Genomic DNA, 17,769 nt, shown 5'->3' with positions numbered 1-17,769 from the left:
CTGCCTCGCCTTGCCTCACCTTACCTTGCAGGATGAGCCTCCTGCCCACCACCCCACCTGCCAGAGACCCCCTGTATCTCCCCCAACCCTGCCCCCACAGGTATCCCTCCCCATGAGCAACATCGAGGTAATCACGCCCACCTTGGCCACACCCATCCAATCTGCCATGACTACCACGGCCACGCCCACCCAATGGCCCATGCCCACCTGGCACCCGGCGATAAATAAGTGGGTTTTGGGTTGCAGTTTGGGCACTCGGTCTCTAAAAGGTTTGCCATCACTGGCCTAATTTGACTCTGTTGGCATGTCACACGCTGTCCTGAAACTAAAGAGAAACAATTCTTTACGTGTTCATTTATTTTAAAAAATACAGTCCAACTGTGCATGATCTCCAGGATCTGCCGTGTGCAGCTTACTTCCAGACAACGTTCTCTTTGTTCACAAGTCCCTGTGGCCTACCTGAGGCTGCTCACATAAGGCTTTCATTTCTTGAGGTGGCTTCAGAGAATGATCTTTCTTGGCCTCTGCAGCCTCGGAAAACTACACAAAAGCAAAGCCCATTCCTAAACAACTTTTAGAGGGCCGAGGCTGCATAAGAGCATGGCCTTCTCAGGCGACCTCTGCAACCTCCAAATATCACATGAGAATGGGGTAGGCATACAAGAATAGTTGTTGGGTGTTGGTAAACACTAGCATGTCCCCAAAGTATCGTGGCATGTTACCTTTGACAGACTTGTCTTAGGACAGTGATGGCGAACTTTTTAGAGACCGAGTGCCCAAAATGCCCAGTAGGTGGCCATGGCCAATTGGGTGGGCATGGCTGCAGTGGTAACGGCAGACTGGGTGAGACTAAAAAGTTCAATTAATCAATTCCAACTTTGCAAGATTTTTTTCCCCCCGCAGGAAATGGAAATTGATTGGATCTTTTTTTTTTTTTTTGGCACACAGCGGCGGAGGCCTAAAATGAAAAGGTTTTATAAAACCCAGCTTAAAGCCTAGGACTGGGGTGACAGCACGCAGGCCATAGGTTCGCCACCATGGTCCTAGATCACCATCACTGTCCTAGAGAAGCACTATATTATATAATCCTTTGCACAGAACTTGGAAGTAAAGTTAACTGACAAAGATTCAGTCAGGATAGCTATGTGGAATTTACTGGATTAGATTTACTTTCAATGGATTGTAATAGGACTCATACTTACATAGAAAAAAATGCATTAATGATTGTAATGAAAACTTGTTTAGGGGCTATATTTGGTCTATAGCATCTCTTCAAAGTGAGAAGGATGTACTTTAAAATATACAGTGTGTGGAGAAATTGCCTATATAAAAAGGATTTTGCAAAACTGCTTGTGAAGGAATGATTTTGATGATTTTAAGTGTAAAGTTAAAAGGATAGCAAAACATGGGGGGGGGAACCAAGCATTTAGAATTTATAGATATTCTAAACATTTCAGAGACTGTAAAATAAAGATAGTATCACAAAACGTCTTGACCACAAGAAAAAAATAAAGGTACTTTTTTTTATTTCAAGAAAAATTAATGTAGTGTTCCCATACAAATCAAGTTAGATTTGATTAGTTTGCTCACATCTGAACAGCTACAAAAATAATCTACCCAGTCTGCCAAACCATTTAACAGTACTGTAATACGACAAAAACTTCATTGGAGCAGCCACAGGGATTTAAAGTGACATATATTATTTCAATCATTTTTTTAAAAAAGCACACTTCTAAAATATGCCTCTATTAAACACCCATTATTATTTTAAAAATGTACAAAAAATAATAATCTTAATGGAAACAGTACTTATTCTTAAAGTCTGCTTCCAAAACAGTAATTTTTATAATTTAAAACCCATCCCAGTACAAATATATATATATATATATGTATATTTAAAAAGGAAATAAATTGTGCAAACACTTGAAAAATTGCAAAACACAGATCCAGAGGCATAAAAAGGAAGAGACTAGAGTGGTTCCAGCCTCTTCACAAGGTGGATAACTCAAGGTAGGTACAAGCTTCAGGTGAGGCACAATGAGGAAAAGGATGCAGCCCTTCAATTTTATCCGAAGCCCTGGCCAGGGGATGCTTCTCAGCCCTAATGATGGTGTACCTATGACCGTAGTGTTATGGCACTCCTTTTAAATGCCCAAATCTCACAAACGACACGCCAAGGCACAATCATTCTGTTGGAAAGAAAAAAGCAGTTACTCTACATAACTCAAAAGACTTAACATATCATTATTCAATTTACAGCAGTCTTTGCCAACCTAGTACAATAACCAGTGTGATGGATTAGAAGTGCCATGATTTCTAGCTAGTTTATACAGTCAGTTGACTAATGAAACACTGAATTGATTTGAGCCAGTGCAAGTACTGACCACACAAGTGAATAATTAGCTTGAGCCAGGCAGTGAATTTAATATCTGTAGATTTTAAAGATCTGGGACAGAAATAATCTATATACTACTTACTGGTATTTCCCCCTAGCTCAAATTCTCTATCATAACTTATCTTACTATTTACACAATGGTGTTTGATTCATCCAGTAGCTTCTAATAGGACTGAGATGGTAAGAAAGTCCAAGAAATGCCAACCCCGTCTCTCCTGCAGCTCCAGCTAGAAGTGTTCTACTGTTGCTAGGCCTTTCTGAGAAAGAAGCCAAGCTATTCTTCCCAGAAGGAAAAAAAGAGGGCCCAAACGCTCTGTTAGTATGTTGGGTTTTGTAGTAAACTCTGGCTAGGTTCCCAGTAGTCTGTCTTAAAGGGAGAAAAAGAATATAGGAGGAAAATGAGAAATAAATCTTCACCATTCATTTGAAGAGAAATAAGAGTCTGGAAAAAAAATACTGAACGGTCTTTTTGACAACCATAATATCAAGAATTGTCATGACAAGGCTGTCTTTCAAGAGCAAAATAGGTTTTAAGAACAGCCTTTTCTTGTCCTGGATAAAACAAGATTAAGGTTTCCATCAAGATATCAGGCCATAGTAACCGGACAAGGAACTAAAAAAAAAAAAAATCTGACTGCAGCAAGAATTCTTTATGCATAAAAATGGAAAGATGCATTAATATCCACAATGAAAGAATGGAAGGAGAAACTGATGGAGCTAACAGAGATCACTGAATCAAATGCTTTAATTGAAAAATACATCCAGTTTTGTTTCTACTTGGAAATTGCTTCTAGACTGAAGACAGGAAAAAAAATGAAATTTTGACTTTAGGATTTGCTGATTAGACACATCTTTTGTTATAGAAATGGCTAATATATTAAATATGAAAAAGGCGAGGCTGTACCTTATTATTTTTATTCTGAGCAAAGTTAGAAGTTCACACATTTTTCTTCTTTTTCTCCCTACCCTACATGTCTCCCCCCTTTTTTCTTTTCCCATTTTCCTGCTGTCTTTATTTTCATTTGTATTTATATTATGAAAATTTAATATATTTTTTTTTTTACAAAAAGATCAGGACACAATCCAGGCTTTCAGTGAAGCAAGGTAAGTTGGTGCCCACATTTTTCTCCACTCTGTGCATATTGCAGAGGCATTATAACTGAAAAGGCAGCTGGATGCGAGGCCCAGACTGCTGAAATTTTCTCTGGAATAAAGATTGCCCTGGAGATGCACATATATTCCTTATTGGGAAGAATAACCGCATATAAATTTTACTAATAAATATGTACTCAACATCTGATTTTTGTGAGCAGATGGCAGAATGGCAATTAACTGAGAGTTGCAGATTCCACCCTGCCCCTGAGCCCTAAATGCAGCCTTTCATGGATTCAAGACATGATCCAACTTCATCTTTTTAATCACTCTGGAGTTTAATATTTTTGGACTGCCTCTTTAAGATTGAAAAACCTTCAGAACTGCAAGCCTACAAGTTGCTGGCTGAGTTGTTTTTTTTTTTTTTTTAAAGAAAACCACATCTTTTCAGCTTTGTAAAATATTTATTTATTTTTATAACTTTTTGCAATATACAGCAAAGAAGTGGCTTTAGAGTTTTTAGAGTTTAAATGCTAATGCTTCAGGAAACTGGTTTAGAGAAAGACTTTGAAACTAATCAGAAAGAACCCTTTCTGAAGGAAAAGTCTGTTTTGTTTACATTTCAGTGCAAAGCAAGACTCTGAAGGTTTATTACTAAAGCACATGATAGAAAACATTTAATGTGTGGGCATATGAAGTCCTTGATCTTTTTAACTCTTTACTGGAACTAAAAGTTGCTACTGAAAATGAGTAAACTCCTTTGAAGAAAACAGACTGGATTGCAAGGTGGACTTATTAAAACTTACAAATTACAAAAATGAGATGGAAATGCTGGATTTACAAGTAGGAATTGTATGATCATTTAAAAATCAAAAAGGGCATACAAACAATGTACCCTAAGAGCAATGTGAACTAGTCTTTTAAATAGAAATGTGAGAGATTTATTGGAGTTAACTTCATAGAAATTACATATGGACTTGGATAAAGATAAGAACTTCAAGAGAAGAAGCAAAGAGACTATAAGAAAAATGGAGTTAGAATTTTATCTATGGGACTTAAGGATGGCTGAGAGAAATAAGGAAAAAAAATCCTACAAAATTGGTTTATTTGACTGTAGTCAAATAATGATTTGTTATCTTTGGTGATATTTCATGGTTATCTGGTTTGGAAATGTTCAATTTGTAATATTTATGTTATCATTTTTAGATATGTAAAGGGGTTATTTCTGGTAATATTTATTTTATTTTTATTTTATTATTCTTTTTTAAAGTTTGCTAAGAGAATATAGAATAAATGGAAAGGGGTTTTATACTTATGTTATTTTTGTATTTTATTTTTACTGGGCCTTTATTGATCAATAAAGAGAGCTGAAGATTTAGAGATGACCCAAATTGGATCCTGCAATTTAGAGATGTGTTTATAGACAATGGGATGAAGTATAGAATGAAGATGTGTATCTGGTTAAGAGACAGTCATAAATTGTTAATGTTGAATATGTTTGCTAAGAGGAAAGTTTCTTTTTCTTACTATCTTGGAGGGATTTTTGTTCCCTTACTTTTTACATTTTCTTTTTTATATATATTTTTCGTATTAGGTTTGTTAGTTTTATTAATTTTAATAACCATGATGAAATTATTGGGAAAAATTCAAACTAGATGCAATGCTAGTTTGCTAACATTCTCACGTTCAGAGAAACTAGTGGTTTTCTATTCAAGTTAAAGGGGAAAAAATGTATAAGACTGTTCAGTAGTCCCAAATAAAGAGCAGGAAGCAATAACGAGCCATAGTTTATTATGTTTCAATACCTACTGCAAGTAAAAATATAAAGTCAACTTACCTCCTCCATTACTTAACGTATGCCCTACTTGGATTCTTCCTGAACTTCTATTATAGTAACTCCTACCAAAAAACAAACAAAACCAAAAAACAACAAAAAATGAAAAACAGGAGATTATGAGACAGCCCGTTTATGTCATATCATTTTCATATTCAGTATACAGTGGCAGTTTCTTTCCAAGCAAACATACATGCAAGTAATACATTGCAACAGTATTTCATGGATCTCTGAGTCAGAAAAAGCAGCTGTGTCTATGGCAGGGGTCCTCAACCTTGGCCACTTTAAGACTTGTGGACTTCAACTCCCAGAATTCCTCAGCCAGCAAAGCTGGCTGAGGAATTCTGGGAGTTGAAGTCCACAAGTCTTAAAGTGGCCAAGGTTGAGGACCCCTGGTCTATGGAGACTCTCAATCATCCAGGTCACCGGTGATTATCTCTTATCCAAGAAGCAAAACCTTTTCAAAGAGAAAAACCCAGAAAATCCAGTTGCCTTTTGGAAAGGCATCTTTGGGACAGAAAGCAGCTGTCTTTCTAAAAAGAACTCTCTCTCCAATGTTACAAATTGAATTTATTGGAAAATTAAAAACCAAATTCATACAATACCAATCAACTTTCAGTTTTTGTTCTAACTGGATACACACACAGTATGGATATATCATACACACATGCAACTTCCCATTTCTAAGCAAATTTATTTACTACCATCTCTAAGCAAATTTATTTACTATTTAAGAAAGACACTCTCCTCCAAAACAAAACAACTCAATTTCATACTCTAGCTATCGAAAGGAAGTTTTAGTTTATAAGTCTTAAAAAATGACTTATTACCACTTAAAAACTCTTCATAAAACCAAAAATACATGCATCACATCCAAATTGGCTAAAGGCTGTGTAATTAGAATCCGAATGGTAACATCGCTCTTCCTTCAGAATGTTTTATCTCCAAAATATTATAGATCTCTCCTGTGCTATCCCCTTTCCATTAATATATCTGAACTCAAGACCTACCAAATTAATTCCTTAATGGTCATCATAAATATGGGCGTATCATACTCACCCTCTCCCACCTTCCAGAGTGCTTTGGATTTCCTTCAGAACATCTGAAAGGAGAGAAAAAAATGAGTTGTGAGAAATATAGGTGCCTATACCATCATAGCCTGGAAGAAAGATAGAAACATCTACTTATAACATTCTGGAGTTGCAGAATGTTTTGTACACTGACACCTCTCTCAAACTGTTTTGTTAGGCAGGTTATCATTATCCATTTCACAGATGTGGTATTGACCATTGTGCCCAGAACAGAAATAGAGTAAATGTGGTTTTTAAGCATATATATTAGCAATTGAATTATGAATGACAGCTGGAAACTATGTGATGCAAGTACACACCACACATAAAAGGCCAGAGAAGGGCAACAAAGATGATTAGGGGACTGGAGGCTAAAACATATAAGGAACGGTTGCTGGAATTGGGTATGTCTAGTTCAGGGGTAGGCAACCTCGGCTCTTTTATGACTCATGGACTTCAACTCCCAGAATTCCTGAGTCAGCTATTCTGGGAGTTGAAGTCCATGAGTCATAAAAGAGCCGAGGTTGCCTACCCCTGGTCTAGTTTCATGAAGAGAAGGATGAGGAGGGACATGATAGCAGTGTTCCAATATCTCAGGGACTGCCACAAAGAAGAGGGAGTCAAGCTATTCTCCAAAGCGCCTGAAGGCAGGACAAGAAGCAACGGGTGGAAACTAAGCAAGGAGAGAAGCAATCTAGAACTAAGGAGAAATTTCCTGACAGTTAGAACAATTAACCAGTGGAACAACCTGCCTCCAGAAGCGGTGAATGCTCCAACACTGGAAGTTTTAAGAAGAGACTGGACAGCCATTTGTCCGAAATGGTATAGGGTTTCCTGCCTGAGCAGGGAGTTGGACTTGATGACTTCCAAGATCCCTTCCAACTTTATTATTATTATTATTATTATTATTATTATTATTATTATTATTATTATTGAGGATCATCGCACAATCAGCCAGATGTTCAGACTGGATTTGGCATTTTGTCTATCTATCGAGTCCTTACCCAGGACCTGGGATAGGCAGATGTGGATGTTTGATGGTATTACAGATATCGTCGCAGGATGGAAGCAGTTCCTAGTAAGGCCGCCTTTTGCAATTGACTAATAGCGCATTTGTCAATGCCAATGGTGTTCAAGTGGTGCTCCAGTTGTTTTGGGAGTGCACCCAAGGCGCCTATGACTATTGGTACTACCCTTGCTTGCTTTTGCCACAGTCTTTCTATTTCTATTTGTAGGTCTTTGTATTTTGTTATCTTCTCCAGTTCTTTCTCGTCTATTCTGCTGTCTTCAGGCACTGTCATGTCCACTATCCAGACTTTTTTGTCTTTCTTATCGACAATTGTTAAGTCCGGGGTGTTATGTTGCAGGTGCTTGTCTGTTTGAATTCTGAAGTCCCAGAGCAGTTTAATTTTATCATTTTTCTATGACTTTCTCTATTTTATGATCCCACCAGTTTTTGCTTACAGGCAAATGATATTTTTTGCAGATCTTCCAATGCACCATTGTTGCTACTTTGTCATGCCGCTGCTTGTAGTCAGTCTGTGCAATCTTCTTGCAACAGCTTACCAGGTGGGTTTTTTTTAATTTATTATTATTATTATTATTATGCCTGTTAGTCCTCTCAGATATATTACAAGTAGTCCTTGATTTACAACGGTTCATTTGGTGACCGTTCAAAGTTACAATGGCACTGAAAAAAGTGACCTATGACCATTTTTCACACTTAAAACTTTTGTAATAGCCCCATAATCATATGATCAAAATTCAGATGCTTGGCAACTGATTAATATTTATGACCGCTGCTATGTCCCAAGGTCATATGATCACCATTTTCACAAGCAAAAGTCAATGGAGAAACCAGATTCACTTAACAACCAGGTGATTAACTTATCAACTGCAGTGATTCACTTAACAACTGTGGCAAGAAAGGTCGTAAATGGGACAAAACTCCCTTAAGAAATATCTCACTTAACAGAAATTCTGGGCTCAGTTACTGTCATAAGTCGAGGACTACCTGTATTAAATCTGATCTATTAAACACTTAAAACATACAAGTCAAAAAGAAATCTATTGAAGTTATATGTCTTTGGGTGGAAAAACAAGTAGTTGAAACTGCATTAGTAAAAGCATTCAGGATAATTCCCATCAAAAGTCCATTTCACAAGCCTTTTTCTTACTCTCATCATTGAGGAGGGCGTGTTCCATCAGCCTACCAGTCATTCTTTCTAAAAAAAAATCATATTAATATTAAAGCAAGTAATTCTCACAGTCTAGAACAAAAAATAGGACTTTGAGTGTAAATGTATCAACAACAGAGAAAGAAAAAACAAATGTTTTAAAAGTTATTAAAATGGCTGACAGATCCTTAAATCCACTGAATAACTTAGGCCATGACTTGCTTCTGCATTCAAAAACCCAGTTTTGAAATTCAAAACCATGCATGGATATGGACATTAGCAGCTGTTAATTAACTATTAATAACAGTTATATTAGTAGTAGTATTAGTAGTTATGCTTTAATGGTTCCATTTATTCTTGCAAGAGTTAAACAAAACAGCATTTGGCTGTAATAAAAATAAGGTAAATCAACGGCTTGAACCTACTGATGAATTGGTTATAGGAATGGGAAGGAATAAAAAAAATATCTATTTCCCCATTTATTTCCAGACCAAAAGATGCTAGGGTTTGGGGGTTTATTTAAATGCCCTTAGAATGGTGTTTCTCAAACCTGACAACTTTAAAATATGGCAACTCAAATCTGACAACTTTAAGAATTCCCCAGATAGTTGTAGAGTTTATTTAAATAACCAAAAATTAACTCTTAGTTAAGAAGGCATGTGTATGTAAGGGTGTGTGTGGTGATAGGCTTGTGTGTCTGTGCAAGCAGATGGGGGAAGTTTCGGATAAATTGTGATAAACTGTTTTCTTCCTTGTTGTTTCAGCTTTTTGTGTGAGGGAGGGGATTTTCATGAAGTTTTCCAAAATGGTTTATAAATATTTTGGCTAATTTGTTTTGCAAGTGTAATACCCAGTTGTGTATGGATTGCCAATACAATCCATACTATGGGATACAAAACGACCCCATCGTTTTCTATGATAGACACAAAAGCAACTGAGTTCTAAGCACCATAGTTTACTTACCATCACCACCAGGTTCACCGGAGGTTTGTCTTGGTTCCCTAATATTGCTTCAAAAAAGGAAAAAAGCCAGTGAGACAAACAGTTCAATAATTCTGGCTTAGAACATGATGTTTCAAGCAGTACTCTTTAGTCCTAACATTACAGCAAGCCATGTTTTATTTTAAGTCGCAACTTGCAACATTTACAAAAAGAAGACCTAGAACATTCCCCTAGAGGGGAACAGATTGGCTTCACTGATAGATCTATATTCTATCCACTTTACAAGAGTTAGGAATCTCAGGCTTCATTTGCCCAGAAATACACAACTAAACAGGCTAAGGTTATTGAAAAGTGATACACAGATAGTCCTCAGTTAAATCACCACCCTCAAAGTTCTGGCACTCCTGCTGTTACATGATCAATCTGGGTGCTTTGCAACTGGTTCACACTTATGGGGGTTGCAGCATCCTGAAGTCATGTAATCATGATTTGCAACCTTCCCTGCCGGCTTCCCACAAGCAAAGCCTTCCCTGACAAGGAAGGACTCAAATTGGTTGGGTAAATTCTCTGCCCACCCCCCATCCATACACCCTCCCCAAGCTCCTCTGGGGTTGTGGCATGTCTTGCCAGCTATCCACACTCCTTGTGAGAGGGTGCTCAGTTAATGACCCTCAATCCTTGCTTGATGCCATAGGGACTGCAGGGATTGCTATTGCTAAGTGATATGATCATATAGTGCCTCACTTTATGACCTCATTGCTTAACAATGGAAATTCCAGTCCCAATTGCTGTCATAACTCGAAGACTGCTTGTACTGGTAAATCCTATAAATCAGTTGATTGCACATCAGGGGACAAGCAGACACACTGACAGGTTATGCTCATATACAGAGTAAAGAACAACATCTATTCAAATCTGTATCACATCAGACATGGATCTCTTTTGGACATAGGTCTTCCCATAGTCTTGTGAATTATACATTCTAAAAATTATAGCAACACGAATGTATGGGCAATATTATCCGAGTATTGTTCACCATTGGCCAGACTCCCTAGGGCAGTGATTCTCAACCTTTCTAATGCCGTGACCCCATAATACAGTTCCCCATGTTGTGGTGACCCCCAAGTGGGTGTGGCCACCAATAAGAGGGAGTAGAACAGCTAGGGAAAAGGGAAAAAAATGGCGGACAGCATGGTTTGGTGACCCCCGTGAAATGGTCATTTGACCCCAAATGGGGTCCCGACCCACAGGTTGAGAACCACTGCCCTAGGGATTTGAGTTCTTCAACAACAACTGAAGGCTATTAAAATATCATCCATACTGTCAAATAAGTTACACTTTGTGTTACAAAATGGACTGTTGACTTGAAACTCTGACAGACATACTTCGATTTCTTTGAAGTCTTTTCTATGCCAAATGTACTGTGCCCATGGCAGTTTTCTCTGTTTTCCAATGGATTCATGAGACATCGAGGTTCAACCAGCCACTTTGGCGAAAGGGAAAATCTTTCAAATTCTGATGGGGAAATGAGATAGAACCCTGCGGGGAATGAGGGAGAAATGGCCAGTTGAGGAGGGACAGATATTACGCAAGGGGTCTTATTTCCTAAAGTCCTACATATGCACATTCTCCCTTCTAAGCAGATTAACATACATAGAAGCTATGAATATACACCTGTTTGGAACTAAGTGCACCTGAGACTTAAATTCAAAATATACGGAGCAGACTACATGATCAACGCCCAGTGTCACATCTGAACTAATTCAATTGATTTTTATTACTGAAGATCCCAATGAAGTATCTAACCTTTTCTGAATGAGTAGGTTAAAAAAAAGTCCTAAGGATGAAAAACTGCAACTAGGATATGGATATTGATTCCTTGGGTTGTTACCTCATAAAGAATACTTTTGTGCAAATATTAAAGTAGAGAGCACTTTGTTAATAGACCAATTTAAATTTAGGTTTCAGTGCAAAAGGAGACGATTCTTCTCCCTTTCCCCAACCCAGTCTTCTTCCTTAGCCTTCCAAGCATTGTAAGTGCAAAGACTAAACATCTCTGTGCTCCTCAACTTGAGGCATCAGTTCAAAGGTTTCAAAGACCTAGCACACCAAAGTATGGTAACTCATGGATGATCCTCATATTACCTTGTCCATATCGGGTGAACACACAGGAAGCAATGCCACTCACATCCTCCTTGCGAATACAGGGATAACGAGCTTGGATTTTAAGTGAAGGCAGAGAGATAATCTGGATGTCTCCCTGGTTTGTCAGAACAGCCAAGTCATTCTCACTATGCTCAGTCTTAGAGCTGATGAAGTTGGCAACAGCCATCTTCCGCACCCTGGAGCCTTCCAGAGCTGTAAGTTTCAGCTTCAATTTGGAGACCACTTTGGGTAATGTGAAAACCTGCCAACATGAACAAATTCTATCATTTCCTTCCTTAGTGGAAGAGTTACACCAAAACCTCCACTAGTCAGCCTTTAGTGAGAAAAGTGCAGTATTTCCCTCCTTCACTAGCAAATGAGCCTGTTTTGTTTTTTTTTAAAGCAGTGAGAAAAGCTATGATTTGCTGCCTCAAGCTACAGAAAGCAATTTATGAATTTTCTACAGGGCCAGGATTTGGCTCTCACTACTTGCAAATATCTTTCTACCTACAAAATCAGAAAATGGGGTATACCTTGTTATTGGCAGAGCCCCAGAATACAGTCTTCAATTTGAGCCTATGGGGTTCTTTTTAAGGGAGACATCTAATCAAATATAAACTGGGGAAAGTTGCCAAGTGAAGAGCTAGTAATGATGAAACAATGTTCAGGTATTAAGTAGTTGGGGGAGGAGGAAGGGAGGGTTGAGTCCACTAGCTCTGTTTGCATTCCTGTCTTTTCAAATAATTGTTCTCTTCAACTTCCAGAAGCAGAAGGAAATTACCTACAGCACAGGTCCTCCTATATTAATGGAGACACTGCTCAATTTAGGGTCCCGATTTTCCATCCATTCTCTAAAATTTTCTTGGGTGATGGTGGAATGAAGATAATGATGACTCAACTATTCTTCCACCTATATAGAAGTCATACATGTGGAGAATGCGTGACGAGCAAACAAGATAAAACTGAGAATTTCTGCCACATGCAAATCAACCTGCCTAACTTACAGGCTGATTGTTCAACTCTGGGCAGCCTTGTTTAGTAATACATGTCACTGAATGTCTCTTGAAAGCAAGGAAGAGACAAGGAAGTAAGTCCATATTTCCAGAAGTTCTCTGAACACTGCATTCCAAAAAACATAAGACAATCACACATGTACAAAACCATACATACAGGGAACCCGGTTACCTTAAGTTGTTCTTCAGACACTACAAGAAGCTGATGACAACCTTGCATGTTGGGACTTTTGGAGAGATCATGTGCTACTTCAAGTGGTTCAGGAAGAGGAGTACTTTGGCCATCCAGAATAATAATGCCAATAACTGGAGCTCTATGCATTAGCTGGATCTCTTTGGCTAAAGAAACGAGAAAATACATACAGCAATGAGGCGAGGTCTAGATCCAAGACATCGGTGAAAAAGCTGCTTTGCTTTGGGATCTGGTTTTTTTTTGTTGTTGTTTGTGTTTCTTTTGATTTTCCTTTATGTTATTTTTATGGTATTTACATTGTTATTATTACTACTACCTAGTCAATTGTGCTATTTTCTAAGCTGCTTTTTACGTAGCTTTAGCTTTTTATAATTGGTTTAGCTCATGGCTTATTAAAACTGTAGTTGTCAGGTTTTATATTAGGGGAAGAAGTCATTCTTTAGCTAAGCTTTGCATGCATTGTTACTACCTTAATGATTTCATCATGACTCAGATGAAATTCAAGAAGAGCCAATGTGGCTTTAGATTATGAATGGAGAGACCTGGGTTTCAAATTTCTAATTTCCTTGTCTAGTTACTTTCTCACAATCATACTTCTCTCACAGGCAATTGCAAAAATAAGAAATAGGAGTAGACAAATATATACTGCTCTGAGCTCCATATTAGAAAGATAAGATAATTGTAAAAAAAAATGCAAGAATTAAAAATTGATAAATGGGCAAAACCTTAAAGCTTGGACAATTGTTTAGCACCGATAAATAGCATATAATGTTCAAAGGGAAACTACTGGATAATTTTATCTGAAAATCATCTTCATCATCATCATCATCAATAGATTATATATTCAGCTTGTGCAATTAAGATTGCACAAACTGATTACAAACAAAGTCATAACACCAAAATGTTATGTCAAAATGACTTACTGAACACCTGTAAAAATATGATATATCATTAATGAAAAATTGGTGGGAACATAGAGCTGAAAAAGTAGTTGAAAATGAATAGGTTAAAATATGTGGGATTTTCGAATACAGACTAATAAAAGTCTTGGCTCACAACACATCAGATATGATTATGGTTGAACAGAAGAAGTTTGATAATATCAGGGGCTAATAAGGGGCTCTTGTTGCTCTCTGAGCTCGGTTTTTTGCAGATGTTTCATTACCCAAACTAGGTAACATCATCAGTGCCACCTGAATGGGATTTTATACTCAACTCTGGCACTGACAGCCCCGCCCAGCCGGCCCACTTCTTCTGACCAAAGGAGCAGCTTCATTCTGCAGCTGCATTCTGGCCTGCATTTTGCAGTCAGGCCTTTCTGGATGGCCTGTGCAGTCGAGTACCAAGCTATAGATTCAATCATTAGCTCAGTTCTCGGCTGTAGTGGCCTTCCGGAAAGACCTGTGACTGAGAAATGCAGGCCTGGCTGCAGAAAACGCCACAGAAGAAGTGGGCTAGTGAGGAGAGGCCTGCCTGCAAGGTGAGTGGGTGATGGGCGTGTGGGGCAGCTTCACATCCCCACCCGAGCTTGATTTTTAGGTGTGTGCCTCACCCCCACACTAGGGCTTATTTTTGGAGTAGGGCTTATATTAGGCCCACCCCCAAAAATCAAGCTAGAACTTATTTTTGAGGTAGGCCTTACTTTTGGAGAAACAGGGTAAATACTACACAAATCATCAGAGACTGCACATCCATTCACCAAATATCTAAGGGCTGGTAAAATACCCACCAAAGTAGTTTTCTGATTTTCTGTTACACTATGAGCTCATCACCCTCAAGGCCAATGTCATGCGTTAGCTCTTTACAGTAGAATGGATGAGATCATCACATCCGTCAACCCTAAATGAAGTTCATTAATGTGTCTCACTCACCCTGCTCGGCTCTCACAGGCTCATCAGTTCTTCTCTCTGCTGGAGGAATGCGCAAGCAGAAAGCGTACACTGTGCCCCCATTAGTACCTGCCCACAAAGAAGGGCTATGCCGAGAACCTGAAAAGGAGTAACAGAACTCAAAAGTGGAATTCTCATGCATAGCAAGTGATGAAAAAGGATGGTGGTTTTTTTTTGTTCACACTGGGCTCAGATCTCCAATGTAAGTACAGAACTTCTCTGACTCAGTCCAGTCCAGTCCAGCTCAAAGACACAATGAATAATGTGAACTAAATGCTTTCTTAAAAAATCTTTACATTCCTAGCATTGGTGACAATGTGAAGAGAACTGAAAAAATGGAGACAATTATGAGCCTGGACCAGAATCTGTACATCCAAACAGCCCTAATGAATCAGATAAAAATGTGCTTAATCCAGTATTTCTTTCTTTTAACATCTGTTGTCCAACAACTCTAATGCATGCAGCCTCTGAATCCAAGAGGTAGCATTTTCTTCTATATAGTAGGTTGCTATGGAGAAAGCCATCATGTAGCCCTTTTTTTCACATTCCATGTTGTTTGTAAAAGTATATACAAACATACCATTTTTTTTTTCACTGAATTAAACAGCCCAAAACTTGATGGCTACAAATGCCTTCCTCATCAAAGCACATATTCCTTTTCTTAACGATTTATTATTCAGCTTCTAAAAAATTATTCTAGAAATTCTGCATCTTGAATAAATGGCAAACACTGAACAGTGTGCCTACTCCAGGTGATTTAATATTTAGTGTACGGATGTATGTGCATGGATGTATGTGTACATGTTGCTGTTTAGATTCATTAAGGGGGTGTGGAGTATTCTTTTCCTTTTAACCAATATTTCCTGATCCAAAACTAACAAACATGTTGAAATACTTCACTTTCTAAAACCTTTATCTAGAGGAGAGCATATTTCATTTAATGTCAGAAAACCGTAATTGTTTCCAACCAATTGTAGTGACCAGTTATAAAGCCTCAAGTGACCCATGCATTCAGGCGTGTTTTGCAGACATTGGTGGAGAGTTAGATTTTAACCAATGATGACCAGGAAGTGATAAATGCTCTCTACTAACTATTATTTGTTCTCTGAGCAGAGACACATGGCAAGTCTTCAAAGGGGAAGTCTTTCTTACTTACTGTCTCTTAGGAAAGTGTCAGCAAAATATAAGGTGCGCACAAAGCCCGTGAAAGAGTCCTCTGCTGATCGTGCTTCAATCTTTCGTTGGACTGGAGCTAATTCAATTTCTTGTAATGCATCACGGTGATGCCTGGAAATTCCCTCCTGCATTGTCCCATGGGGAGAAAAACGGGTAACCATTGAATATCACCCTTTGCATCTCTCAAACAAGGAAAACTATTCAGATTATGATGCTGCTACTCCACTTTTACTAATCTAATAGTTGAGAACAAACACATCGAGTCCTTATGTAAAAGATTCAATTGGGTCTTATAAAACGAAACCAGACTGCTGGATAATAATCTAGGCATCAAGATCCCTATTGTAAATAAATTGAAGACTTCTGAATGGACTATCTTCTGAGTGCATGTATTTCCTGAAATGGCAAAAGGGAAAGAAAGAATTTTTCCTTTCTACTAATCCAAGAACCCAATTCAACTTCACTCAGAAGCAACATTCCCATTTGAATCTCATTCTTTTCTCCTTTTAATGTCTTCTTCCATGTCAGGGCCAGGGAAGGCAATATCGAGATTCACCATTGACCTGTCATTTAAAAAAGGGGTTACAACTATGTGAAGCCAAAGGGTCAACTATGTGATGCATTGTCTCACCTGGGCTGTTGGCCGCTTCTGATTTGACACTCTGCTCCGTCGTATCCTGCGGAAGGACTGGCGGAGAGACTTCTTTAAGGACTTCACCCTGGAAAGTGGACCTTCTAAGGCCAGGTGATCATTAGGATGGAGGGTGCACCTAGAACGAAGCCAGTAGCAAGTGCTCTAATATCAGGGCATTGGGACATATATTTTTTTCATTCAAAATTCTAAACTGTGCACTTGATATACTTCTCTATGCCAAGATTGGCTATTCTTTACAACCAACATGCTGGAAAAATATTGGAAGCCCTTCTCTCAGTCAACACAACTGATTAGTTTCCATGCCAAACTGACCTGGTGTTTTAAAATTATATAGCTGCTTAATATGGATGAAAACTAATCAAGAAGAGAAGCAACCTGGAATTAAGGAGAAACTTCCTAACAGACAATGAGGACAATGTGAGGACAATTAGCCAGTGGAATCTCCAAGGTCACTTCCAGATCTATTCTGATTGATTGATTGATAGTAACTTCCGATAAACTATCTTATCCTTCCAATGGAACACCAGTCTTAAATTCATAAAGAATCCTCCTCTCAACACCTCCCCACCTAGCAATCTTTGATAGACAGGAGGGCTTTGCTTTTGTTTTGCCAGAGAAACTGCTAGAAGCAGCAGAGTTTCCACCTATTCTAGAAGTGTTCTAGAATGGTATTAACCCTCTTCTCCCTTAGTCAGGACTGGCACCCATGTGGTACATTTTGTATCTATGTTGCATCTGAACTATTTGGAGCTTAAGCTTTTTTGTAGGATTTAGGGGAACAGGATTCTTCTCAATAGCTTGCCCAGACAATTCCATCTAACTATACAGATGTACTGTTTGATATTTTTCCCATTATTCTTCAGGTGCCGAGTACAAATTACAACTAATTTAATGGACAACAAGGAGGATAATGATTTACCTAAATCAGGAGTGAGCAATGTTTTGATGGCTAGTGCAGTTAGTCCTCAGCTTACGACCACAATTGAGCCCCAAATCTATGTTGCTAAGGGAGCAATTTGTTAAGTGAGTTTTGCCCCATTTTATAATTTTTCTTGCCCCATTTGTTAAATGAATCCCTGCAGTTGTTAAAATAGTAACACAGCTGTTAAGTGAACCTGGTTTCCCCACTGACTTTGCTTATCAGAAGGCTTGCAGAAGGGGATCACACGACTTTGTGAAAAATGGTCA

At 38.3% G+C, this 17,769-nt stretch overlaps 1 protein-coding gene across 1 annotated transcript in view; it reads right to left on the bottom strand.

The window, feature by feature from the left end:
* Positions 1–1,509: 1,509 nt before the first annotated feature.
* LOC120301153 (LLGL scribble cell polarity complex component 2-like) overlaps positions 1,510–17,769 on the bottom strand; it is a 39,349-nt gene continuing 23,089 nt past the window's right edge. The window contains exons 12-22 of the mRNA XM_039327969.1: positions 16,558–16,696; positions 15,907–16,051; positions 14,733–14,849; positions 12,841–13,007; positions 11,656–11,917; positions 10,896–11,049; positions 9,532–9,578; positions 8,569–8,616; positions 6,381–6,423; positions 5,325–5,386; positions 1,510–2,189 (exon numbers count right to left, since the gene is read on the bottom strand). Coding sequence (XP_039183903.1) covers positions 2,185–2,189; positions 5,325–5,386; positions 6,381–6,423; positions 8,569–8,616; positions 9,532–9,578; positions 10,896–11,049; positions 11,656–11,917; positions 12,841–13,007; positions 14,733–14,849; positions 15,907–16,051; positions 16,558–16,696 — 1,189 coding nt within the window. The 3' untranslated portion in view covers positions 1,510–2,184. The remainder of the gene's footprint in view (positions 2,190–5,324; positions 5,387–6,380; positions 6,424–8,568; positions 8,617–9,531; positions 9,579–10,895; positions 11,050–11,655; positions 11,918–12,840; positions 13,008–14,732; positions 14,850–15,906; positions 16,052–16,557; positions 16,697–17,769) is intronic.

This window comes from Crotalus tigris, unplaced genomic scaffold, assembly GCF_016545835.1.
Source record: "Crotalus tigris isolate CLP2741 ecotype Arizona unplaced genomic scaffold, ASM1654583v1 scf7180000024370.6872682, whole genome shotgun sequence".
Taxonomy (NCBI): domain Eukaryota; kingdom Metazoa; phylum Chordata; class Lepidosauria; order Squamata; family Viperidae; genus Crotalus; species Crotalus tigris.
Note: the sequence above shows the minus strand (reverse complement) of the source record. Positions and strands in the feature narration are given on the sequence as shown.